The 27,807-nt window shown below is 39.5% G+C and overlaps 1 protein-coding gene across 1 annotated transcript; it reads left to right on the top strand.

Annotated features, from left to right (window-relative positions):
- Positions 1–1,513: 1,513 nt before the first annotated feature.
- myo1f (myosin IF) lies at positions 1,514–25,830 on the top strand. Its single transcript, XM_084723757.1, has 29 exons — positions 1,514–1,708; positions 1,856–2,022; positions 7,141–7,269; positions 10,159–10,248; positions 10,348–10,442; positions 10,574–10,661; positions 10,806–10,895; positions 12,870–13,001; positions 13,200–13,334; positions 14,676–14,808; positions 15,586–15,782; positions 15,905–15,985; positions 16,135–16,221; positions 16,443–16,529; positions 16,962–17,129; positions 17,388–17,473; positions 17,565–17,646; positions 17,777–17,883; positions 17,987–18,085; positions 18,205–18,349; positions 19,052–19,166; positions 19,254–19,423; positions 19,586–19,731; positions 21,485–21,631; positions 21,715–21,863; positions 22,045–22,107; positions 23,160–23,367; positions 25,296–25,456; positions 25,543–25,830. Exons 2-29 carry the CDS (start codon positions 2,020–2,022, stop codon positions 25,617–25,619), a joined length of 3,270 nt encoding a protein of 1,089 aa, XP_084579883.1. The 5' UTR covers positions 1,514–1,708; positions 1,856–2,019; the 3' UTR covers positions 25,620–25,830.
- The last annotated feature ends 1,977 nt before the right edge of the window (positions 25,831–27,807 follow it).

Below are 27,807 nucleotides of genomic sequence, written 5' to 3'. Positions count from 1 at the left end.
ATCAGAACAAAAAACAACAGAGGACCACAGTGAGCGACGCCGCCTGCATGATGAGACCAAATTTAAACTTTTCATTTAAATTAAGTTTCTTAAGTAGAATCATTCAAAGACTGTTTGACTTTGGCGACTCCTAGTGGTGGTATCAAAAAAGACATCTTAGTAGACAGCAGTGGACTCCACCACCAAGGCTGCACTGATTATTTACAATATTGATTAATTATCTCAGTTGAACTGTTTTGCGTATAGAACGTCAGAAAATAATATCTAATTATATCTAGTTTAGTGTCATGTTGGATAAAGAATAAGATGCAAAACTTTCACACCTTCTGCTTCACAGCCCGGAGCCTCTGTCTCTGTGTGTGTGTGTGTGTGTGTGTGTGTGTGTGTGTGTGTGTGTGTGTGTGTGTGTGTGTGTGTGTTTGATTACAGAAGTGGGTTCAGGTGTGCAGGTGTTGACTGGGAGCTGCAGATCATCTCCAATCAGCTCTGCTTTGAATATTGAACTTCACCTCACCTCTCTCCCAGTCAGGAAACTCTGCTGTTCATTCTTTGACTTGTTGTTGTTTGTTACAAAATAACCTCTAAAAGATGCAATAACTCATCTCATCTCACACATTTTTCCTTTTTCCAAAACTTGCAATCTGGCTCTGATTCTGCAATTAGGATATTGCTCTTGAACACATTGTGATTTCAATAATATTGCTGTTAATTGTGGAGCCTGACTGTAGAAGATACACAAAACAACATCTAAAAGATGCAGAACGACGACAAAAAGATGCCAAATGACCTTAAAAAGACGTAGCACGACCTTAAACATACAAAACGATGATCAATAAGAGACACAATACAACCACAATGGGATGCAAAGCAACTGCAAAGAGACACAAAATTACCACAAACCATTTTCTGTCTCTTTTATGGTGCACTGTTCCTATGTTGGACTTATGAGGGGGGCGGGGCTTTTAAGGACTTTTCACGCTCGTTATTCTTACCCCTGGGCTTCTTCTGTGACTTCTCTTGAACATTTCTTGCCTCTGCTTCACACTGGCATCTTTTCAACCTGGGTTAAGTTGATTTTCAGGGGAGTAACCCACAAACTTGGGGCTGCTCAGTCTTGCTGAACAGGGTCAGTGAGGCCAAAGTCAGGGTAAGCAGCGTAAAAAGCCCCGTGTATGATATGATTTTATATTCGAATATTTAAAATTGTTTATGTATTTCATTCATTTACTACAATGAATAAACATGAGTGCAGAAGTTTCTAAAGCTGCCAATGAATCGAGGTTTTCCACGCAGGTACAGGTAAAGCAGTAAAGACAATAGCACAGTTTGACACCTGCACTCCTCACAGTCCTGGCAGCACAGTCTAACCTCCACCTCTGTGTGAACCTGTATCAGTTATTATGGGCGTTGGGAGCTGCAGCCTCTGACGACACAAACACAAAGTGAAGTAACCACAGGCTGGGTGGAGCCGGCTGCCGCTCACAACTGACACTCCATCATTTGGCAACAGATCGGAGATAATAATCAGTGTGTGACGGTGGTTGTTGTTGCCATCAGAACTCGTCTGCTGCCTCCAAGATGAACTGGATCAACATGAGCTGTTAACCTGCTGATGTGCTGACTGATACTGTCATCATCAGCCCGTTAGGTCATTATTTCATCTTCGCTCTGATGAATATGACAGAAATACAGAAGTAGCTGCACGGTGGTGAGTGTGTGTGCATCAGAGCATGTGTGTGTGCGTGCGTGTGTGTGTGTGTGTGTGTGAGATCTTCGAGCAGTTCTTGTTTCATACACTGCATCTGAGGGAGTATGAGGAAGTAGAGTTTGAATTGTGGCAGTGGATGTCTTGTAGGTCGCTGGCTGCTGTTGGCTCGGACCGTCCGTGTGCGTGTGTGTGATGGCTGCAGTGTGAGGAGGTCGACCTGTGGATTTAACAACACACACACACACACACACACACACACACACAAACTCTCTGCGCAGTGGACACTTGAGGAGGAGAGGCCCACTGCAACAATGGTACAGTACCACACCTTCATTTGCTTTCTCAGACACCTTCAGACAGCTGTAATGTGTGTGTACACCCATAAAACTGCCGCTTACATGTGTGTATTTTGTGTTTTATCATTCCTAGATTTAAAAAGTTTGACTCTCTGTGCTTTGTTTCCAAAAAAGCAGCAATTTTAAGACACTTTTATGTTTGTAAAAGTGACAAAGCTTGTGATCAGCTGAATTTAATTTCAGTTGTGTCCATCTGACAAGTCATACAGTGGTATTTCAAGCTTTACAGTCAGCTCTAACATAATGAGATGTGCAATAATATATGTTAGAAGGCGATCTCTTCAGGGAAATTAAGCTCCTTCACAACAGTTTCCTCTTTTTCGGGACAAGTCTTTTCACTGGGAACAACTCAAGTCAGTAAAATACAGATTACATTGTTATGTATTTTGATTTATGATGATCATATCTCAGATAAAAATGTGGACTAGAATGCAGATTTTAGTGCAAACAGGACAAGAAGTTGACATAAAATGTGATGCCATGCTAAAATAAGCTAGAAAATAACATTATCTTGAATAAGGAAATTTACTGAGCTGCACTGTAATCTCAGTTTATAAGATTTATATCATACAGTGTTGAAAGTGCCTTTGGCAGCCCCCCGAGTCCTGCAGGCAGTTGCAGGAAGAGAACCGGTAGCATGTACAAAGTTTACAGGGTTTCACAAGAGGCAGAGATGAGGTGTGAGAGGGGGAAGTGGACTACAGCCGAGGCCTGTAGTTTCTGACACCACACTTCCTCCTCACGCTCAAAATGATCCAAGCTCACACAGTGTCGCTGCTGAAATCATAAAACACAGACAATCTAAACAAGAAGATTTAATGGTGTTTTATTTACCCTTTCAAAATAAGAGTCATAAAGGCAAAGTCGGCCCTTAAAAATCTGTCCATTTAAATGTGACTGACAGTCAAAGGCAACGTCACAGACAGGAATAACTTTTCAGTGTGAAAGATGCATAAGGGTCAACAACACCTTTTTTTTCAACAACTGTGCAGAGAGTTCCGGTTTGGTGCTTTTAAGAGGTTTTGAAATCTTCACTATTGTGCCAAAACCACAATATGACAGAGGTGACTGGCATCCCGTTTGTGGTTCTCAATCATCATATATTTGCATCTTAACTCAGCAGTAGAAACATCTCTCTAGTAACAGTTCGGTGTCTAAATCTCTCAGTGAAAACTGGTCACAGTGACAGGGGGTTTTTTTATGTTGAGGCTGCTGCTGTTGAGTTTCTTCAATGTATTTTTTCACTCTTCTGGGCTCAAATCATTAATTTGCAAGTCCTAAGTAGGTCTGAAGTCTTTACACTCATATCTCAAGTCAAGACTGGTGACAACTCATTTAAGTGTCGGGGGACAAATCACACCTCTGCCGAGTCTCTCACGAATGTCTCTTTATGCTCCTACATGTCAAACACCTGATTTAAGTCAGACCTGGTGGACGTGTTGTTTTTTCCACACTGGTCAGATAAGGACCTGTGTGCTGTTAAAGATAACATATCTATAATAACAACTGTTTTGCATCAGGCGTCCTGAAAAATTAAGGACAGTGCCAAATTTTGAGGAGCTGTCCTGAATATTAACCATTATAATTTAATAATAGATATAACGAACAAGCTAAAATGAGAGGTATCCACATGCTGTGAGACTTGACTTAAGATTTAAAGCAAAAGTGCTGAGGAGATTAGTTTTTTTTTTAACTCTGAATCCTGAATGATTATGAATATTCTCACTTCACTATTAAAGATATGTGAGAATATTATTGATGTGTTTCCTCTTGTCTGCTGAATTGATCAGGTTATCATGAATAACGTGTTACTGATGTCATTCGAATTGTTTTAAACCAGATGACAGAGAGAGCAGCCGCCTCTGCAGGAGGAATCTGTGATCAAAAATATCTAAAAATCAATGCGTTTGTAAGATCCTACAGCTAAATGACAATTTTATCTGCTGAGAAATGCTCCTCGTCACTTTTTCACTGCTGATAAGAGATTTTGTTACCTCGCTTCAACATGACTTCCAAACAACACAACTTTATGACCTTATGACTAAAATCCCTACCTCCAAACATTTAATTCTAGAATTTGTTTATCTTTTTTCTTTGGAAACCTCCTCCCTCCACGCTGAAGATGCACTGGTGTAGAGATTGCATATGATTAAAGCATGTTCAATCAATAATAATCATACATTGGTTGCACCTTTCCAAAAATAAACCGAACAGATCACCTCCTTCTGTCTCTGCTACCTGTCATATCTGTAAGTGTGAGGCTCCAGAGTTTCTAGCATGACATTTTCCATTTGTACAGCGACAAATACAGCAGACATATTGGGTTGCTCCAACTATTCTTGAACTCTGACCTCTGCATTACAGCTTGTCCCCTCCTTGCTGTAAAAAATGGCTAAATGATTTGGGATTTTTTTGTTTATATCCATCTTGAGGTAATTCAGTCCGCTGCCCACTGCAAGTTTCTTAAGATCTGGAGACGCTTTATTGAACATATTAGGAAGGAGAGGTGGAAACGCATTCAGCTGTACTCTACTCTACTGTGCTTTAATCAGCCAGGTTTTCTGTCGTTGGGGTCACTTTGGGCTTTCCTCAGCCTCACTCGGTCTTACTAGCACAGATTATTTCTGTCAACATCCCAGAACGGACAAATCAAACATCAGTTATAGTCAGGTAATATGCAAGAAGCAGCAGGAGCTCCTGAAGTTTCTGACTGACACTTGAACTTGTCTTATGTTTGGAAAAGTTCACATTTGTTGAGAGCGGTGAGATTTAAAAACTGCTGGCACTTTTTCACCGTATAGACGAACGTTTAAAACCATAAATTGATCCCTCAAGTAAAGCCTGACGCAGTGTATTCTTCTCAAGCGTCCAAAAACAAAAAAACAACAGGTTCGTGACATGTCGCTTCATTAAAATGAATGTGGGTGCTGTGGTTTATTTTAAGTCAATCCGACGTACACCACCTGCTGCTGTAAATGCTCAGTAGAGCCCAAATGTGCATCACTCCACCGCTGAAAATAGTCCCTTGCAAATATATTACTCATATTTGAAGAACCTTTATTAGAAAAACTAAAACGCCCAACTCTTTTAGGAAATTTAGCCCTTTTCTGTAAATTAAACTCCATATTTGTGGCTGTCAGCTGGTACCAGTGGGCTTTAGGTGAGGAGCCACAGACAGTGAAGGGAAGTCAGAAAGTACTGAGAGCAGAAATCATTTGTTGTTAAAAAGAAAAATATAAAGTAAAACATGATTTGTCCTTTTAGTCTATAAAGTATATTTACTGTTTTTTTTAGAACAGACTGAGAACCTTTGTACTTTTAGTTTCACTGGTTTAAATTAGACTGACACTCATGATTTCCGTTTGAGTTTCCCCTTGAGGGTATTTAAATTCAGAAATAAAAATACACTGAATGACACCACATGTCACACACCGTTATTAGAAAATGCATGACATGTCTTTTATTGAAATATTAAAATGTTTATTGCATCTTCTTGTTTTTAAAATTACCTTTCGATGCAGTCTGAAATATTTTGTATAAATTTGAAATAAAGGTCCACGCTTGGCTGAGGCAGAAATCCTTTTTTTTTTTTTATGATAATTCCAGAGATAAAAGTGTTTTGACGTGTTTTTATGTAACCGCTGTTGAATAGTTTTACTTAGATCTGGTGCAAAATAGAGCAAATTAATAACAAAAGAAGGAATTAAATGAAAGAAAATGTCTAAATCTATAAGGCTTGAAGCGACTTTTTTGATACTAATGATGACTGTTGGTGATGGACGGCTATGAGGCTAACATGAAGTCTGAGGTACGTATGTCAGGTGTTCCTGTAAGGGTTCTTCTTGTAGGTAGATGCCTGAGACCACAGCCCAACCACCAGGCCAAAGACACGACCCGTTTCACACATCAAACAGATTTGCGTCTCTTAAGAAAAATTCGCCTCAGGGTCCTGTATGTAGGAGGGTGTCAGGAGACGACCACGGTCTGTCTGACAACCTCTGGATGACAGAGACACAGACGTCGCGTCACGACACAACAGCTCTTAAGTTAAATCCGTCGTTGCCGTTTCCTCGTCGCGTCACGCTCAGGTGCTGTGTATGGTCAGGCTGAGCAGAAAGTTTGGTGGCGCTTCTCTAAAATGTCCAACTTAGAAAATGAGCTCATATCATCTGTGACCTGTTGCCTGGCAACCAGCCCCAGCTTCCTGTAATGGCGACCACAGTGGGTTATGTTCTTCAAACACCTCCAGACTGATGCCAGACTTGTCTTTGTCATTTACACACTTCATTAGACACCTTCGATTAACCGCACAGCTCACTTCATTTTTCAGTTTTTTCTCTTTTTGTTTGCTTGTTTGTGTTTTCGTCTTTAATGTTTTATTTTTCGTTTCTTCATTTATTTATTTTATTTTGCAGTTTGTTTTTTCTTAGTTTTGTTTTTCATTAGTTAATTTCTGTGCTGATTTTTTACAGCACTTTATTGACAATAAGCATTTAAAATGTTTCAAGTACAGTAAACTAACAAATACAGGCGACATCTTTGTCGTCCGTGGAGAAAATCCAGACTCCCTTAAAAAATCTTACAGTTTTGTGATTTATTGAGTCAGAAGAAACTTTTTAAACTTTGTGAACACTGTCTGCAACAAAGCTAGCTACACATATCTTTGTTTCTATTTGTGCATCAAAAACATTGTGTGTGTTCGTTATAAACTGTGCTGATGTAGCTCCGTCTTTATTTGCAAATAGCGCAGAGATGTGACATTCGTCCACAAGCAGTCACTCGAGACGTATGTGGAGACGTGCCCAGTCTTTCAAAGTCCATGCCTTGAGCTGGTATAACAGGACACTGATAAAAAGGTTTTTTTCAAATGTCCGTCCAGAGCCACAGAAGACATTATACAACTGTTTTAGCGGCTCAAGGGCGTGCACCTTTAAGTATTTCAGACATGGTACTATTTTCATTCTATTATTCAACTAAAAAACATCTTATTCCAATAAATGATCAATACAAAGACAAGCAGCATCTCAAACACAATCAAATTTCTTTCTTTCCTTCTCTATCTGGTGTGTGATTCAGGCTAAGTACCATTGGCAGAGTCAAAATGTCAAGCAAAGCGGAGTGGACGACATGGTCCTGCTGTCCAAGATCTCTGAGGACGCCATCGTGGAAAACCTCAAGAAAAGATACATGGACGACTACATTTTTGTATCCTTTTTATTATAATTTGGGTTTAAATTCAGGACAGTTTTGACATCGTGGTTCTTGTCACAAATTTTTACGAACATGATTATCATCAGCTAAACTAAACAAAGTCAGAGTCTCCTCGTTTCCTCGTGGTGAAGACATCCTAATGATTGAGGGACAGGAAGTTTAGTCATTATGTGTCAGTAATGTGACTTTAATCAGAGGCCAGCCTCTACTTTGACCTTTTATCACTTAAAAGCACCAGCAAGTTGAGAAGTTTAATCTGACATTAACGTGTTGAAATCCTCAGTTTTGTGTATCCTGTCCAACACATTACCTTCCATTGTCTCTGTGATGTCACACTCTTCCATTCATCCCCAAACTTCACACAGGCAGACACAAATATCCCGACCAAAGCACAAACAATTTGAACAAACATATAAGGGCATAAATACAATGAATTCACTCTTCCTCTTCTGCATTCACTGAGTGACTCAACAGCTCACTTCCGTCTTCTCAGAGCACAGCTGAACCTGAAACCCATATTTAGAGTCGGGTAAAGAATTCATATTGAAGCTGCACGCAGCTCGTGTCACCTCAACTACACCACATCAATAATCCACGATTGCATGGGACCTGCAAGTTTCCAGGAACAACTATTAGTGGATAATATGAATCTTCACCAATCATTAGATATTTCCTGCATTTAAAAACAACGTTTAAATTTCAGGGTTGTGAGCTGACATGAAGTGAAAGATCCTTGTGGTCGGTGTTTGCATGCGTTGACTTTACAGGCACTTCTTTAATTACAATAATCAGGAAGTATGGGCTGTTTGACCATCATTTAACAGGCAGGCTGTAGCACAGTGTTTTTTTTTTTTAGAAATACTGAAGTCATGACCTCACTATTTCCCCTGCTACCCCCACCACAGACAAGTTTGACCAGACAACGGATACAACTGAATGTTGTAATTTATTTGCCAGGCTACCAACATCTTCAGTTGTCATTTCAACACTTTGGTTCAGATTGAAATATCTCAACATCTGTCGGATGGATTGCCGTGATATTTGGTACAGACACTGAGAGTTTTCAGAGGACGAATCCTACTGACTTTGTTGATCCCCTGACTTTTCATTTAGTGCCACGTTCACAGCTGTAACCTTGAGTGAAATGTCTCAACAACTATTTGACAATTATAGATCTGCTCCAGTTGCCCTCGGTATGAACTGTAATAACTCTGGTGGTTTAATCTTTTACCATCAGCAGGTCAAAATTTAAATGTGTCCTTCACTGACTTCACATTTGTAACAGAGTACCTGCAAAACCAAAGACTGTAAGCAAAGATGGATGACATGCCTCCACTTCCTCCCACTGTACAAGAATGACGCCAAAATATCACAGATACGAGTGCTGCCATCTTGTGCTGGTTACCTCATGTGGAGCCAGAGTCGGCGATGTTGTGATCAGGGTTGAAGCTGCAGTATCAAGCCTGAGCTCTCGCTCATACACCAAACCGATTCAGTTGCAAGCAGGTCTCAGCTGACTCGTGATGCGAAACCTTCTTTTTACTGAATCAAACTGCTCATTAAAACCAGACTTGTCATAAAACAAAAATCAGCACGATCAGAACTACCTAAAATGACAGAAATCATCTTTGACAAAAAATTTTGTTGACGTGTACCTTGACTATTTAGTTTGGCCCATATCGCACCTGCTATCATGGAGGGGATTTATTACCTGTCCTGCAGCCAACCCCCAGGGGGCGATTGAGATATTTTGGCCTTGGGGGAGCTGATATGTTGCCCATCTTTACATGTCAGCATCCAAAATTAATGACATTCCCATCAGCCTCAGCTATACTCTTTTTTTGTACAAATTACAGATTTTAACACACTAAACTCAGATGGTATCCCTGCAGAGCATCAGCATGCTAACACTGTACGCACTGCTGTGCAGGTGCAGCATCACAGATCCTCTAGACTTAAGATAAAAATCTAACTAAATGGGACTCAAACCTTCATATTCTTAGCCAAATAGTCCATGTAATAAACCTTTTTAACAACAATCATATTAATATGACATTGCAGGGTAAACACGGGTGTTTCCAATGACACTAATTAAGGTCTTGTTCCATTTAGTGTTGCAAAGCATTTCCAGTGAGCCAACATGCTCATTAGCAGCACCTTAACTCTGACCTAACTATTTCATATTAATATGGCTGCTTGGTATTGATTTCTAAATCCATTAAGTAATTACTGCTAACGTATGGATGCCTTCTTCATTGCAAAGTTTAAAGACCACAAAACAAAAGCTGAATTAGCGCTAGAGATTTTGTCACTTGATTGCTTAATTTTATTGCGTAAAAAGAGTTACCAGTCTGCCTCTTTCGCTATATTCTGTTATCGATGACAGGTTTGTTAAAAGAGGAACATTGCTTGGGGAATGGTGTTAGATTTGCTCTGCTTGGTGTTTTTTTTCTCAACATTATGCATAAAATACTCAAATATCTTGGGGATGATACTAGAGCCTGACCAGTGTCAGCCAGCCAATATTATTATGCATGTCAGACCCCTTAATTTATTAATATAACAATTAAATGAATTAATTTCATCTGTCACACAGCCTTGACTTGTAAAATGTCAAACACAGTACATATATTAGTCATAATTCACAACAAACAGGAGAAAGGGATGCTTATGTTCGTTGATATCGTGCATTTATGTAAAATAAATTGCAAACGTACCCCAAAAAGTTTGGCTATTGACAAAATGTATTTTTTATTTTAAAGTATCAAATATTTGTATCCGCACTGGGCGCTGTAAGGCAACATAGGTAAGGGTGTACTGGAAATGTAAAGCAGGTTCTAGAAGTGATTGACAGGATTATTTTCCCTTGACTTCCCTGCTCAGACGTACATCGGCCCTGTATTAATATCAGTTAACCCGTTCAAGCAGATGCCCTATTTCACTGACAGAGAGATCGAACTTTACCAAGGAGCTGTGAGTAAACTTCTTCAGCATTTTATCAACAGTCCCTGTTCTGTCCTCCGTGAGCCTGAGCTGACCACAAACCTCCTTTCTGTCCCTCTGTCTCTGTAGGCCCAATATGAGAATCCACCGCACATCTACGCCTTGACTGATAACATGTACAGAAACATGATGATTGATGGAGAGAATCAGTGCGTCATCATCAGGTGATCACACAGCCCTGTTTTTCTTCTGCTGGTTTTTCATGTGCGTGTGTGTTGGGGTGCAGTTTGAGTAACATTAAGTTGTCCTGTGGTGTGTTGTGTCCTGTTGTGTCATGGTTGCTGTGGTCCTGTAGTGGTGAGAGCGGTGCTGGAAAGACAGTGGCCGCCAAATATATCATGGGTTACATTTCCAAAGTCTCTGGAGGAGGATCGAAAGTTCAGGTAGAGAAGGCGATGACTCAAGACATCTTTATATTTCCTGCAGTGAGTGGATCTCTGCTGCGTCTCACACTTTTTGACTGTGGGTGTGTGTGTGTGTGTGTGTGTGTGTGTGTGTGTGTGTGTGTGTGTGTGTGTGTGTTGTAGCATGTGAAAGACATCATCCTACAGTCAAATCCTCTGCTGGAAGCTTTTGGTAACGCAAAGACCGTCCGCAACAACAACTCCAGTCGTTTTGTGAGTATGATCTTTACTTCAGCTACTGTACAGTTTGAAATTATGAAGAAACTGAGCTGCAACAATCAATCAAATAATCATTATGAATCAGTTATTAAATTAATTGCCAGCTATTTTGATAATCAGTTGACTTGGTTTGAGTTTTCTGGTTTTCTTTCCTCCTCTCTCTTTGCTTTGAGAAACGCTTACCGGATTAATTGAGAATTGAAACTCATTAGAAACTCATTTTGCACCTCTGTTTAGAGTCAGTACCAGAGATTCGACAAAAGCTCACCACAACATTCAGCAGCTGTTAAATCCTATGAAAATGAAATGATGAAAATTATCAACTTTATCAGTTGCAGCCTTAGTTTACTGGTTGGTCCACCACTTTGGTCAAGACTGAAATATCTGAACAGCTACTGGATGGACTGTCATGAAATTTGTCCTTTAAGGCCACCATGAGGTCACACACCAGACTCTGAAGTGTTGTTTTTCTTTTTAAGGGAGGGAATAATTAAAAAAAACAAAAGTGCAACAGACCAAGATGACAGCACCATTTCAGCAACAATACATCAGTCCATTATACTGATAATAATAAACACATATCAATAAATAAACACAAAAAATAGAACACAAAATATGAAGTAATCTAAAGAGCAGTTATTTTAAAATAACTGAGAAATAATAAAGTCAGCAGTGCCAAAGCTTTTTGAACTCCTCCCATGTGAAGTATGAGCTGGCAGCTAAAATTTAACACATTACACCTAAACTTCTGATTTTCCAAGGAAGTGCAGGAAGCAATTCTGTGGGAAGATCTTACCAACCTATTTTCTAAAGCCTGAAGTTTAATCTCTCAGACTGCTGGAACTGCATTTTTTTGTCTTAGAGGTTATTATGGAAATCAACTGCGCCAAAAACAAATTGTGCACCCCGGCATTAACGACCTCTCACTCATGTTGGCTTAAAAATAGAGACCGAAAGTTCACTTTTAACTTTGGAAACCGCAGCTGACAAAAATATCTCAATCTTTGGCTCCAGCTCCAGCTGCTGAGGTTGATTGCATGACACAACTGAAAGCTCCAGGAAAAGTATTAGATGGACCTAGTAGAGAGATGGTTTGATCAACTGCTGTTTCCACGATCAAGAATTAATTTTTAATCAAAGTAAGACAGAAGCCCCTCTCATTTTCTAGACTGCATTACAGACTTGTTCCATGCAAAGCTGATTTCTCACACTGCTGTTTGTGAAATGATTGTTGTTACTATGAGCTGATTATTTTCTCAGGTAATCCATTATCATTGGTCTCTGAAATGTCAGAAAAAAAAGATGACGCTTCGTCTAACAATCCAAAACCCAAAGATAGTGAATTTAATATTACATGAAACAGAAAAATATGGAAATCCTCACAAATGAAAAGCTAAAATGGTGAAATGTTTAGCATTTTTGCTTGAAAAAATTAGTTAATAATAACAATAGTCAGTGATTAAGTTTCAACTCTACTGGCAACATAACAAGAGAGATTAAATATCAGAACAAATCTGAGTGGTTTTGACAGCACGCACCCTCTGCAGACAATTGTATTTTGTGGATATAAGAGTACATGAATTGTAGCACAGCAATGTGCTGGATTGATGCTCACAGAAAGTCGTTTCATTACATCCCCTGTCAGTTCTCATCAGTGGTGTCCTGATGCTCTAATTTCACACCTATAAACCACATCAACACACATGAGTGCAGCTTCAGTGCAAGACATCAATTTGTTTTCCGTCAGTGTTGATGCAGCACAAGCAGTTCTATGTGTGGTCACTGTAGTTCAACGTATGCAGACTATCTTCTAACTCATGTAGGAAGTCACAGTTCTTATCTGAAAACTGCTGTTTTATTTGATTAATGTTGACTAATGAGGCTTTGGTTGTTTACTGCAGTGAGTGCACAAGGCAGATTTGACAGACTGTCACCTCTGATTGTTGACAATCATTTTGCATCTATTAGGGGAAATACTTTGAGATTCAGTTCAGCAGAGGAGGAGAGCCAGATGGTGGCAAAATCTCAAACTTCCTGCTGGAGAAGTCGAGGGTGGTGAGCCAGAATGAGAGCGAGAGGAACTTCCACATTTACTATCAGGTCAGAGGCTGACGGGAGACGCGGACAGATCATCACAGATTGGTCACAGCCACCTTTAAAAAACTGTTTGGAAAAGTAGCTTTTCATTCACGGTTTAAAATTACATTTTGATGAAACTGAACTATTCCTCATTTTTGAAAAGCACTGCCTCAGAGTTTCATGTGTGACCACTCTTCTACCTGCACTGTTCTCTTCCAGCTGATAGAGGGCGCCAACGCTCAGCAGAAAGAAGGTCTGGGCATCATGACCCCAGACTACTACTACTACCTCAACCAGTCAGGGACCTACAAGGTGGACGGGACCAACGACAGCAAAGACTTCCAAGAGACTATGGTACATACATGATATAGAAAATGAGCAGTGAATCCCTGCGAGAGGCCACAAGATAAAATGTAGGAGCCATGCACTGATTCATAAGAATAAGAAAGAGGAATTTGCTACACAAATTTATGACATTTATGCTATTCCTACATGACTAGACAGTGTAGCCTCTTTTAGCTTGTTAAAAATATCCAGATGAAATAATCTGAGAAGTTTTGAGTAAGAAATCACTTTTTGATTGAATTGCAGACTCACAGATGTAATGCAGGCTGTGATTGCAGAGTTACAAAGCAGCCAGAACTTCATTTTATGGCCCCACAAGCGAAAAATGCTGGGAACCACTAATGAACAGTATTCCTCTGTGTGAATAATGCATGGCCCCAGGTTTTCTGTGTAGTAATATGAATAAACTAATTTAGAAGCCATCTGAAACTGATTTAGGCTGACTAATAACTCAGAACAAACCTTAAGGCTCATCATGTCTGTTTATTTTGTGAGTTTGTAGTGAAATCTTCCAAACAAAGTTGCATTTGATTATATTACCATAAACCAGTTCCCACACATGGAAAATCAAAGGTGTCTGTTAAAGGTAAAAGTAAAGATAAATGTAGCTAACTGTACACATCAAACAGAACTCTATTAAACTGCATAAGATAAACATAATTTGAAACAGCTTATATATTTTCTGACCTACCTGTACTATAATATCCAACCAGTTACAATAATAGGAAGTTAAGACTTTAAAATGTCTTCAATAAGATTTTAACAGGTTTTAAACATTTATTGGATTATGAAGTCAACTTTACATTTTCTTAAGTCTCACTTTAAATTGTGGTAAAATTTGATTGATCACTCTGTAAAGTGCTGGGAGCTCAACCACCCAGATTCATGCACCACCTTCAAGTGTGGAAAGGACAAGGTCTTCTATTACGCTATTTGGATATGTAGATTTCATGTTAATTAATATTAATAAGTTAATAAGAGGTTAATTAATGCACTGTTTTTGCAATTAGCCATTACAGACATGAAATAGATCTTAATTCATACTTGTCTTAAAAGTCTTAAATTTTACCTGTGGAAACCTGCAGAAACCCTGTGTATTAATCTGCACTAGTTTTAGAGAACTAAATGTACCTAATAATAATAGTATAGTTGCTATGTTAATTTTTAATAGCTTAATAGTTCCCAACTAGAAAGAACAGGAAATAAAAGATGTGTACATACAATAAATGAAGAAATACTCTTAATATGTTTTTGAAAATCTGATATTTCCAGTGAATCTCACCCATGCTAGTTGGTGTAACTGCTACAAACTGCTGCCCTCCCTGTCTGCCTTTGTGTCGTCGTCTCCAGGAAGCCATGCAGGTGATCGGGATCCCAGGTGACATCCAGACTCAGGTGCTGCAGATCATCGCAGGCATCCTCCACCTGGGAAACATCAGCTTCATAGAAGCAGGCAACTATGGGCAGGTGGAGAGCACGGACTGTGAGTGAGACACACGCACACACACACGCACACACACACGCGCACACACACACACACACACACACACACACACACACACACACACACACACACACACACACACACACCAGACACACATGCATTTTTCACTCATCTGTGCATGATGTGCACACACACTCTCACCTGGGATATATTGTAAAATTTCCCCTTTACCAACAGGGTATTGGAGTAAATTAGTGCTCACCATGACGAAGCAGTCCCATGGTGAACATCCTGCTAATTGATAGAATCCGTGCACATCAGTTGTACCTTGTTTATCTTCTCTTTTGTTTGCTGCCCAGGGATTTCCTGCTCAACAGATAATTGGTGTTTACATCTAGGGTGGCAATTTTACCATGCTGCTTTATAGATTATTCCAAAGATTGTTATTTATTACTCAAATAATATGACTGAAAGTGAGTAATTTACCAAGCTTAATATGATAATAGGATAATATAATATAAAGAATGTTAGAATGATGATTATAGTGGCGTATTATAAAATTTGTCTAATTTTCACCCTTTAGACTTTAATTGTCAGATGCCTAATCAGAAAAATACTGGATCTCAAACACAAGGTGTAACATTACAATAGCAACAGCACTGCAGAAATTATGTTGCCTAGAATCTGCAGACAGCTTTATTCTCTGCAGACCGTCTTTACACATTCAGTCTTGAAGCACACCATCTTTATCACAAAGCTCATTTGGATATAACTGATATATTTGTGTTGATTTGAATTACAACTTTGCTTTCCCAGTGCTCGCCTTTCCTGCCTATCTGCTGGGCATCGACCCCAACCGTCTGCAGGACAAGCTGACCAGCCGGAAGATGGATTCGAAGTGGGGAGGGAAGTCTGAGAGCATTAATGTGACCCTGAACCAGGAGCAGGCCACCTACACACGAGACGCCCTGGCCAAAGCCCTCTATGCACGACTCTTTGACTTCCTGGTGGAGGTATTTAGACTTTTTTTTTTAGCACAGTAGCAACAAAAACAGATTAAATGAAATAGAAAACACAGGTTGACATAAATGCATTTGTATTTATATTTCTGCCTTACCTTGTCCATCCTCTCCAGGCCATAAACAAAGCCATCCAAAAACCACACGAAGAATTCAGTATCGGAGTACTTGACATTTATGGCTTTGAGATATTCCAGGTTAGTCCTATTTTAATGTACAGTTCCATAATATTTATGGGCAGCCACTAAAATAACAGATGTTAGTTTTACCGACGGTGCAACACAGTAAGATTTGATATACTGCGGTGATAATCTGATATTGACTGGACTGTATTCTCCTCCTGCAGAGAAATGGCTTTGAGCAGTTCTGTATCAACTTTGTCAACGAGAAACTACAGCAGATCTTTATTGAACTGACTCTGAAGGCTGAGCAGGTAGCTACACTGAAATTTATTGCTTCTGTAAATCCTTGATTTGTGTTCTTTGTCTCTTAACTTCTGGACTATGCTGAGTGCATGGGTTTCTTTTAGATAGAGGCAAAGATTGAGCGTCAGCCACTGTATAATTTAATCTGTCGTAAACACTTCAAATCCACTGTCTTTCAATCAGTTTTCCTTTTTGCTCCTTTTCTTGATTTCTTCTAATTTTCTCTCAGGAAGAGTACGTTCAGGAGGGCATCAAGTGGACTCCCATCGAGTACTTCAACAACAAGATTGTGTGCGATCTCATTGAAAATAAATTGGTAAGTTCATAACTACTATAACTATGCTCTGCGAGGTTAAACTACTGATTTTGTCAAAGGAGTCTGGTTTCTGGGTAAAGCAGTGAAAATATTCTAAATACAGTGAACTTGAAGTGATATTATGTTTTTTAGGTAGGCCTTTTATTAGATGTCCACGGCAGTACATTGTTTAGCTTCCTATACCGGTACTCCTGTTGCTTCTCCAAACTGCCCACCGCCATTTACTAGGTATAGGTCATACACATCAATCAGTGTCTCCCCATACAACCCCAATGCAAAGAATATGAACTAGTCCTTTAACATCAAATAATAACAATGTAGGTTTGCATTAGGGCTTTTTTTTTTCTTCCCAGACATTTTCAAACATGTAAAATCAGTTGCAAGTGTTGATTGTTTACAATAAAACTCATCTACACCATCATCTCCTCGCAGAACCCGCCTGGTATAATGAGTGTGCTGGATGATGTGTGCGCCACCATGCACGCCAAAGGAGAGGGTGCAGATGGCACCCTGCTGCAGAAACTGCAGGCCGCTGTGGGAACGCATGAACATTTCAACAGCTGGAACTCCGGCTTCGTCGTACATCACTACGCTGGAAAGGTATGAGCATGAAATCAGTCAAACTGACCATCCTACCCTTTGATAAGAAAGTGAATGTTACTTTAAACAGTAGTGTTCCTGCCTATAATACTTGTGTTGTGATTGAGGGCTTAGTCACACAAAGAGGAAGTGCTGCATGAACACATTAAAGTGTACACAGCTGCACAGCAAATACTCTGACGGCATTCTCTTCTAACTAATAACGTAGCCTGGTTGGTAAAGCGTACACAGCAGTTATAATGTCTGCTGTCGTCTCAGGTGTCATATGATATCAACGGCTTCTGTGAGAGAAACCGGGATGTGTTGTTCCCTGACCTCATTGAGCTCATGCAAAGCAGCGATTAGTAAGTCTGATACACCCATGAAATGTTTTCACTCATGGTATGTTTACAAAAAAAAAAGAAAAAAGAAATCCCTTAAATTTGTCTGTTACAGTGACTTCATCCGTAGCTTGTTCCCTGAAAACCTGAACACAGATAAGAAGAGCAGGCCGACCACCGCCAGCTCAAAGATCAAGGTGAGAGTTTGAACTGAGAGAAACCACAAAATAAACACACTTCAACCTCAGTTTGACTGCACAGAGTAGAAAATAGAGTTTGTGTTTGTGTTGAAACACTGCACTGATTGCACACTGGTGTTTTCCACAGAGACAAGCCAATGATCTGGTGAACACGCTGATGAAATGCACTCCGCACTATATCCGCTGTATCAAACCCAATGAGACAAAAAGGCCGAAAGACTGGGAGGAGAGCAGGTCAGCATCCTCACCGCATCCTCGCTGTGACAAACGTTTACACATACACTCAAACATACAGCGAACCCCTCTGAATGAATGCTGGTATCCCGTCTGTTTTTAGGGTCAGGCATCAGGTTGAATACCTGGGACTGCGAGAAAACATCCGTGTGAGAAGGGCTGGATTTGCGTACCGCAGAGCCTTCAATAAGTTTCTGATGAGGTGAATTTAATCCTGCACGTCTTGAACTGATGCATCCATTTTTGTGTGTTACAATACAGCTCAAAGTAAATTTTGGTTGGTGTGTGTACTTATGCCGTGTGTGCACGCGTTGGATCCAGGTACGCCATTCTGACAGCCGAGACGTGGCCATATTGGAGAGGTCCAGAGCAGCAGGGGGTCCTTCACCTCCTCAGGTCTGTCAACATGGATAACGACCAGTACCAGATGGGACGCACGAAAATCTTCGTCAAGAACCCCGAATCGGTAACAAACATTTCATGTCTGTACTGATCAGTGGTGCAATGTAACTAAATTTACTTAAGTACTCTACTTCATTACAAATTTAAGTTACTTGTTCTTTAATTATTTCTACTATCCAATTTCTTTCTATTTCTTTCCATGCTGCTTAAATTTCCACTCTACAACTACTCAGAAAGAAATATTGTACTTTTTACTTCAGTGCATCCATTTGACATTTGTAGTTAGTTACTTTACAAATAAAATAATATTTTGTTACACATAAAACTCATGTAGTTTATCAGTTTCATAATTCAACTTCATAGACTATATCATAGTATAAAACTAATGGACCATTTTTCTGCTCAATACTAGATACTTAAAGTACATTTTGCAGATAATACTTACATACTTTTGACTTATTAAAGCAACAAGAAGGAACTTTCATATTGTGTTGATTTGTCATATAAACTTCAAAGTTGATGACAACTACCTCCAAGTGACCAAAAAATAAGTTATCTCAGATATAGCGAAGAATCGTCCTCTTCCTGTGTTTTTATCTGCATGTCATGCTACAGTTTAAAGCACTGCAGATGACATGCTGATACATTTCTATGAGCAGAGGCTCAGTTTACATTTTTACATTTCTGCAGTGCCCGAAAACATAGCATATATATTCAGAAATATATGATAAATGCAAACTCTTTCCTCGTGCTGGTTATTCCACAGCTTTTCCTGCTGGAGGAGATGAGAGAGAGGAAGTTCGACACATTTGCCAGGATCATTCAGAAGTCATGGAGAAGATTCATCGCCAGGAAGAAGTATGAACAGATGAGAGAGGAGGGTGAGTTGCAAACACAAAAATATTGTTCCTACTAAACTACATATTTGGAGCTGTGATTCTAAATATTTCTCCATCCTTGCGACACAGCCTCAGACATCCTGTACAACTCGAAGGAGAGGAGGAAGAACAGCATCAACAGAAACTTTGTTGGAGACTACCTCGGTCTGGAGCAGAGGCCTGAATTGCGACAGTTTCTGGCCAAGAGGGAGCGTGTCGACTTTGCCGATTCTGTCAACAAGTTTGATCGCAGGTTCAAGGTAAAACTTTATGAAATGTTGTTCAGTTTTGTAAAATCTGACCAACAAGAAGGTTACTGGTGTTAGAGATTTCTTACCTCTTCCTTACAGCCACCCACTCTTCTTCTCCTTTTTTGGCGTTTCTCACGGTTCTCACTTCTCCTTTTTTTCTCGCAACGCCAGTCCATCAAGAGAGATTTGATCTTGACCCCTAAGGGCATCTATCTGATTGGTCGAGAGAAGGTGAAGAAAGGACCTGAGAAAGGACAGATAAAGGAGGTGCTGAAACGAAAACTAGAGTTTGGAAACATCAGTGGTGTCTCTCTCAGGTACGACTGTTGTTTACAAGATGTACATTACTGCACTTGGTAATTCCTGACATTTGTGGTTAAATTGTGGTTTAAAATACCAGAACTGGTGTGCTGCTTTGTTGGTCAGTAACTGCTTTATAAGAAGCCACTGTTGCAATAACAGTAAATAAAGCTAATGCAATTGTTGAACTCAGATTTCATAGAATTTTTATTGATTTACCAAATGAGAACTTGACATTTCAGGACCAGTTTCACATGCATGTATACTACATGTTTAAAGCAAACACTGCAATGATCGATTTATATATTCATAAGTTTTCCATTACAGATAGCGCCAGTACTTGGTACTCTTTTCAGTATCATGTCAGTCAAGGTTCTACGTGATCTGAACCGATACTGAAAGGTAACATGAAAACACTGCAGACCACTGACTGGTCACTTGATACGGGACCTCCTGCACAAACCCGGCATTTTAAAAAAGCCAAGCTACCATCATTAGTGACCACAAGTGTTTTGTTCTTTCAAAAATGGCAGCCCGCAAAACCACTGCGTGGTTAGTTGACGTGCAGTGCAGCCATATGAAGAACACCATCCCTTCATGTCATCTACGAACAGCGTAGCTCCTTTTTCTGTACGTAGTGAGTCTGTGGTTGACGGATAGAGAGCAGTCGACAAAGTGAAGTTGTGAAGTTGTTACCCTGGCGGTAAATGTACAGTGTAGTTACATTAGCTCCACCTACGTTAAGGAAGTATTATAATATCTGCAGTTGAAAAACAAAATAGAAGTAAGCAATTAGAGTCAAGTTGAGTCAAGTCATGAAGTGGAAATATGGCTTATAAATTGTGAACAGTTAAACCAAAAAAGACGTTTCCCCTTTAAGCTTCTCACATAGTTTTTTTTTATCTAAATAACAAATTATTCAGTATTTCACAAAAAAAATCTAATACTTAAGAAAAGTGACAAATGAAAACAGATTTGTGTGCTGTGGACTTTCAGTTTTCTTTTCTTCCTACCTCATTAATCTTCTCACAGACATGACAGACACCTCGGTTGAGAACCACTGAACTAAACTAGCTGGAATATTCATTCGTTCATCGTCTGTAACTGCTTATCCTTGAAGGGTGATGGGGGTAAGACGCGGGGTTCACCCTGGACAAGTCGCCAGTTCATTAAAGGGCTGAAACAGACATTCACACTCACAGTCACACCTATGGACAATTTAGAGTCACCAACTAACCTAAGCTGGACTATCTGTACACAAAATAGATCAAACTGGCTCCATCTCGACCAACCACAACAATAAAATGCTGCCTACACCATAATGCATCAGTGTTTATAATGTAATGTATTATAAAATATTACCAACAAAAGACAGGTAAATTTAGCAGGTAATACTTATTACTTTTGCCTAAGTAGGATTTCAAATGCAGGACTTTACTATGTTGTGGAATATTTTTACATGACATGTAAACATCTTCAACTTTTAGGACTTTCACTTGAACTGACACTTCAGCCTCTCTCAGCTCCTTACACACTTGAACTGAAACCTGAACTTTTTTCCTGTTTTAACTTCAGGTACAGCTTAACATAGCTATAATGTCTTTAACTTGAGATATTACTGTCATAGAAGGACATTTTAAATGATCCAAACCTCAACATGTGAGGAGTAAAAGGTTGACAGTGTTTCAGCAGTGGCATATACTGTACTTTCTTTAGAAAATGTCAGCTTTTCTAGCTGCTATAGTCATCTGTTTGTTTTTTTTTCTTCAGTACGAGACAGGATGATTTCTTCATCCTACATGAGTCCCAGTACGACAGTCTGCTGGAGTCCAACTTTAAGACAGAGTTCCTCAGCCTGCTCTCGAAACGCTACGAGGACATGACCAAGAGAAAACTGACAATCTCCTTCACTGACAGGTAGAGGAACCAACACGCTCTCACAGGCCGTATTTGCGTAGAAACTTGTATACACAAATCACTAACACACTTTCTTCCCTCAGGCTAGAGTTCAGGGTGAAGAAAGAGGGCTGGGGTGGAGGAAGCACCAGGGTGGTGGTGTTTCAGAGGGGTCCAGGGGACCTGGCCCAGCTTAAACCTGGAGGGAAGACCCTCACCATCACAGTTGGGGATGGTTTACCCAAGACATCCAGTAAGTTAAAAGAAACAATGACACAGAACAGCCTTGAAATAAGAAGCAACAAGCCAGAACTTTAGAGCAAATTTCACACAGACAAACAAGAATTAAAGAAAATATTACAAAGATGTAAAATGTTACTAAACATAGATTCTTGTTTATTGAATGTTACTGTAATTGAGCTTTATTTCCTCAGAGCCAACTAGGAAGAGCGCCCCGCAGACTCGTGGTGGAGGGAGAAATAATTATGCCGGCAGAGGTAAAGTCACAACTCTATCTTACTCCTTATCTTTCTTATCTGTGCATCCTACTAAATTAATCATTTACATGATCAATTAGACTTAAAAAGCAACTGCCCAAGTGCTGTAGTTAAGCAGTTTTTTTAGGTACTTTATCAGCCTATTTGCATTTTACCTACTCTATACGTCCACTTTTATAATCAACTAGAGTCCATCTTGTGATGGGATCACACCAGTCGTGACGCCCATCAACATGTTGATGTTCTGACCCATGAGTATTCAGTAATCACTGCTACATTACTACATGAGTACTCTGTGCTTATGGGTTGGACCTCACACATCAGACTTCTGTAAAGTTTCATGACTGCATCTTGCTCTATAGTTGTGATGCAATTGCATTAAAAAATTTGGTCCACAGATAAACACCTGCCAAAGTAGTCACAGCCACTTCTGTGGTAGCCCCGACTACAGGGGGTGTTTCCACGACCATATTTTGTCACGATTAGGGGACATAACATAGACTTCAAGTCATTTGTTGTCCCAACCCTAACCTTAACCACTGACCGAAATATCAGCATTTTCCAACTGGGGATACGACTTCGTCTGAAATGAAATGTGTCTGAAATGTGTCACCAAAAATGTGTCATACCCACAGACACACACACACACACACACACACACACACACACACACACACACACACACACACACACACACATACCAACTCACAAGCTGAAAATAATACCAGCCACACAAGTTACAACAACTTCCTGTTTCATGGCAAACAGTCTGTCATCATGACAATGGAATGGGATTAAAATAAACTTCACTATTTAACATCATCAAGGTCGTAAGACTTTGCTGACTACATGTCGTTCCACAGCAGCAGTAGGTGTCTCTAGGACCACACACACACACACACACACACACACACACAATACTTCTTCCCTAATTTAAAAAACTGGATTTTGAAGCTAATATCCGAGTATTATGCAAGGTTTTCATTCATCTGTGTAGAAGTCTGGAGGGTTTTGAGTTTTATCTTTACTTTTGTTCCACGCTCTCTCCTCAGCACACCAGAATGGAGGAGCCAAGTTTTCCAGAGCCGCTCCGCACCAACAATCAGATATCACATATTCCGCCCCGCACAAACAGGGTCGGCCACCCAGCACGGGCCCGCCCAAACTGGGCTCCCAGAAGGCCCCCAGAGTCCCAGCCCACAACCAGTACAACCAGGGGAACCTGGACTTCCTCAATGTGCCTGACCAGGGCATGTCAGGGTAAGAAAGATCCACTCATGAGACGTGAAAAAAAAAGGGAAGGAAGGGACGAACGCAGCATGTGTGGGTGGTGCTGATTAGTCACTGAAAATCAGCGCGGACAGGCTCACTGTGTTGTTAAGGCATGTTGTGAAGGTGAGGCTCAACAGTCACAGAGGCCAAACAAATGATAATTAGAGAGACAAACCTGTTTATAGAGAGGTGAAGTCCTGATGTCACGTCCAGACTACCTGCTGCTCATCTAAAGGTCTGTAAAAACCAGGCCTAAGTAAACTGGTTTGTAGGGAGTGTTGTCCAAACATGTCTACAGGCAAAAGTGTTTCTTATACCGGTTTTATACATACAGGTTTTTTAAGTAGAGATAAACCTGCTAAAAATAGACAATGCCTCCTTTCCAACTGCTAGTAGACGAGTTTGCCTTTCTGTTTTTTTGTTGTTATTATTTTTTCTTTGTTTTGTTTTTTGATGTATCACGTTTAGTGTCTCATCTACGCTGGAAAACGGGGTTAGTAAACAGTAAACAGCAGGACGGAGGACAGTGACAAGTGTTATGACGGTTACTTTTTTTTTATATCTTTTACTTCAGTCTCTCATAAACTCAGTGACAGCTAATTTGTAGCAGTGTTCGAGCTGAGCGCCACTCGGATGAAAAAATGTAGCTGAGATTACAAAGAGCCACAAAAGTTAACCAACAGAAGTGAAAAGCTTTCATATCGTTGTGCTGGAAAAGAGGCGAAAATTATCGTGTTCACCTGAGTGTCATGTTCCTGTTACTGACGATCAGAGCTGGAGCCGAGAAATACCTGAGACCACTGCAGAGTCATCTGACCGAGGACTGAATACCAGCTGTAAACCTTCCTGCACTAAGAAAATGTTTATACTGTCTTTCTGGGGGTGTAGTGATCTCGCTTCAGTCATTGTTAGACCACAGTCCAGTACATGGTCAACCAAAGTTGCAGATTTCATTAGAAATACCGGCTCACCTTCCCCTCCTGTTCTCACTCCTCCTCTTCCTCTCCAGAGTGTTTTGCCAGTTGGGTTTGAACGGGTGAGACGTGAATAACACCAGTTGGTAATCAGGCATTTTGAAAAGCTAGTATTTCCCATGTGAACAGCATGTGCAAAATGATGTGATTTGTGCTTTGACATGTGCGAAATGTGATTTAGAATTTCTGTTTGAGTGGAAACAAAAGAATTGTGCTCAGCATTTAGCAGTCTTGTTATTTATAGATGAACTTTGAGTTTTTAGACTTGCATAGTTTGTGCGCAATTTGAGTTTTTGTGTGTATCTATTTGAGAAAAACGATCAACAATCATTCCTACTTTTAGCAGCCCCACAGAACAACTGACACATAGCTGTATCTGTCGGTTTCCTCCTTTATAATAATAAGCATCTATCCTGCTTTCTCTAAGTTTGTCTTCTTACTGATGTAATCAGCTGTAATCTCTGGTGTCTCTGGTCACATGGTTAGCCCTCAGATTAATTATGAGCTCACAGCCATGGACTGGCACATGTTGTTGAACTGATGATGCTCTTGGGGTAAATGGTATCGTTAGTCTCCTATATCGGACACATTAAATGAATGATGTTAGACCATTTTATCATCTTTATCTAAACAGATGGATCTGCCTGTTGAGCAAGGTTTTGTTTTTTATCAACCTGTGTTATTACAAATGTTGATATGATTGTGGATTAGTTTTTCTTTTACTTCTTGAGCAGAACACAAAGTTCTGGTTTGACTTTGTACTTACAGTTTAAAAAGAAACCATGAAAAGGTTCCACATGCTATGATCATACAGAAACCTCAGAGTTCTCTCTGTGGTTTCATTCTCCCTGTCTGGCCATTAAACCTCAAAGAAACTTTTGATGCGAGTGTCTCATCAGCAGCTCCTTTTATCCTTTTGTCATTTCTGTCTCTTTGTCACAGGATGCAGAGGAAAAGGAGCATCAGTCAGCGACCTCCTCCTGCTCCTAAACCACAGCCTCGACCCCAGGGGCCCCGCTGCCGGGCCTTGTATCAGTACGTCGGCCAGGACGTGGACGAGATCAGCTTTGAGGTCAATGACGTGCTCGACCTCGTCAAAGAAGGTGTGGATAGAGAGCAATCAGTAAGCTCTAAACCGACTGATCCTACAGTGGTTAACAATATTTTTTTCTGCTTAATTTCTGTGTAGATCCATCAGGCTGGTGGACAGGCAGGATTCGAGGAAAGGAAGGTCTCTTCCCTGGCAACTACGTGGAAAAGATTTGAACCAGACTTGATCTGTCCTGGTGGACTCTGCGTCTGTTGAGAAATGTGTGTATTTTGTTGAAAGCAACAAATATTGATCGCTAAAGAAGCTGCCTGTTAATTGTTGAAGGGTGCATGGTAGATCTTCATCTGTAATGGAAACAGAGGCGTTTCAGGGTGGACCTCGCTGACATTTGAACGACAAAACTTGTTTGGTACGGTGCTGTATGAAGAGGAGACATCGCTGTTATGGTCATCATCGTTAAAACACAGATCCACTGCAAAGACCTGCTCGGGTTTCATCTCTGTCGTTGTCCCAGATAATCCTACTCCAAGTGACATAGCAACAAGATCTTTGACTTCACACAAACTCCAGCAACACCTTTCTTCTGTTACTTCACCGAAAACTATTCAAAGCTCAACTTACAGCTTTAAGAGCTGAAAATCCAGCATTACTTTCTGGTGTCTACAGTGTTTGTATTTGCCTGAAGCTTCTCTCCGGAGCAACGCTCAGTACTGCTCAGTATTCTTGATTAAAATGGCATAATAATAGATATTAGAAATTTGGAATTATATCAAATATACAACAAGTGAACTTGACTGCACTGCTGTAACAAACCTGCTTCAGATGAATCAAAGCCAGAGACAGAGACAATACCTGACTATACTGGATATCACTTAAACAAACATTTGAATTTCTATTTCTGAATTTTTACTAATATCATTGTTGGTAGGTTATCATATATTTTTCACTTTGTTAAAAAAAAAAAATATTTTCATATTTTTTACCTCAAGGACTTTTGCACTGATATATGTCATCAGTAAGTTATAAAAGATTAATGAAGAACAAAACAGAAAAAGGTTACTTTTATTAATTTTACATTTTAAAAGATTCTTTTCTGCCTTTAAAATTGTGGCTGATTTTGTAAAATAATGTAATTCCTTCATAGTCAATCGATATCTGTTTTTGTACATGAGTAAGAAGAGAAAAATAAAGAGTTTTAACACTCTTTTTATGTGTTGTTCTTTTTTAACTCAATAATTCTTGAAATGTTCACATGGTAAAAAAAAAAGTAAAGTATTTAAAGAAAATGGTACACTACACTTAAATTAAAAAATACATTGTGGCTTAATTATATTTTACGCTTGAGTATTTACATTTTATACTACTTTATATGTGTACTTCACTATATTCAAGACTGAAATATTGTTTTTTTTATTCCATAGCTATAGCTTAAGCTTTTACATATAGAGTAGAACTTAAAATAAAATATGATGCATTGTAGATTTAACTACCAACAGTGTGCAGCGTTGCTGAAGATTAGCTCCACCTTTCAGTGGTGGAAAGTAACTAAGTACATTTACTCTCTATCTCCAATCAATAATACAAAATATAATCAACAAATAAATGATGTTGTATTATTATAGGTTAAGATAAGACTATACACTCTTCCTAGTATATAAATAAATTAACACTACAACCATCATAACCAGCTGCAATGTTAAAGTGATGAACACATTAATGCATCAATAATTATATGCAGTAATATAATACAATACATTATCATACATATCACAATACATATTCTGAAATGTGCATTTCTGCATGAGTATTTAGTTACTTTGAGTACACGTTGATGATAAAGTGAAGTAATAGATCAGAGTACTTCTTCCCCACAGTATCTGGTTACATCCTGATGCTAATACATACTGTATGTGCTGTGATATAAGTATGAGCTCCAGTCAGTTTTTAATCTACTACTTCTACCATCACTGCATTTGAAACTTGCGCAACTTTTAATTAAATGAAACTAACACACACAAAGCTTCACCTCCCTCCACTCTACCACATTAGATTAAAAAAAAAAAAGTTATTTCAATTATTTATTAGTTATTTCTCTTTTCTGGTGTTGGACATATTTTTTTTATTTTTAGTTGCTGTGCATCTCCTGTTTCTATCTATCTATCTATCTATCTATCTATCTATCTATCTATCTATCTATCTATCTATCTATCCATCTATCCGCACACATACACGCCATCACGATGCTTTTATTTTGAAATATACCTGTGGAGTTGTCCTGAGGCAGTGGGGACAGATGGACCGGTTTGTTAAGCCTCCTTTCTAGAGAAGCCCTGAGATTACAGTGAGTTCAGGAGCTGTACTGTACCTGTAACACCTGTTGCTCTCACCAGTCTGCTCTGTATC

Source organism: Lutjanus erythropterus, chromosome 7 (assembly GCF_056507025.1).
Source record: "Lutjanus erythropterus isolate fLutEry1 chromosome 7, fLutEry1.hap2, whole genome shotgun sequence".
In the NCBI taxonomy this organism is placed as follows: domain Eukaryota; kingdom Metazoa; phylum Chordata; class Actinopteri; order Lutjaniformes; family Lutjanidae; genus Lutjanus; species Lutjanus erythropterus.
Note: the sequence above shows the minus strand (reverse complement) of the source record. Positions and strands in the feature narration are given on the sequence as shown.

Bases quoted from the DNA above. Each gene is read 5' to 3' on its own strand.
- myo1f (XM_084723757.1), top strand. The intron at 7,270-10,158 runs GTATCCTTTTTA...TTCCCTGCTCAG, and splicing joins ACATGGACGACTACATTTTT to ACGTACATCGGCCCTGTATT. The intron at 17,884-17,986 runs GTCAGCATCCTC...GTCTGTTTTTAG, and splicing joins AAAGACTGGGAGGAGAGCAG to GGTCAGGCATCAGGTTGAAT.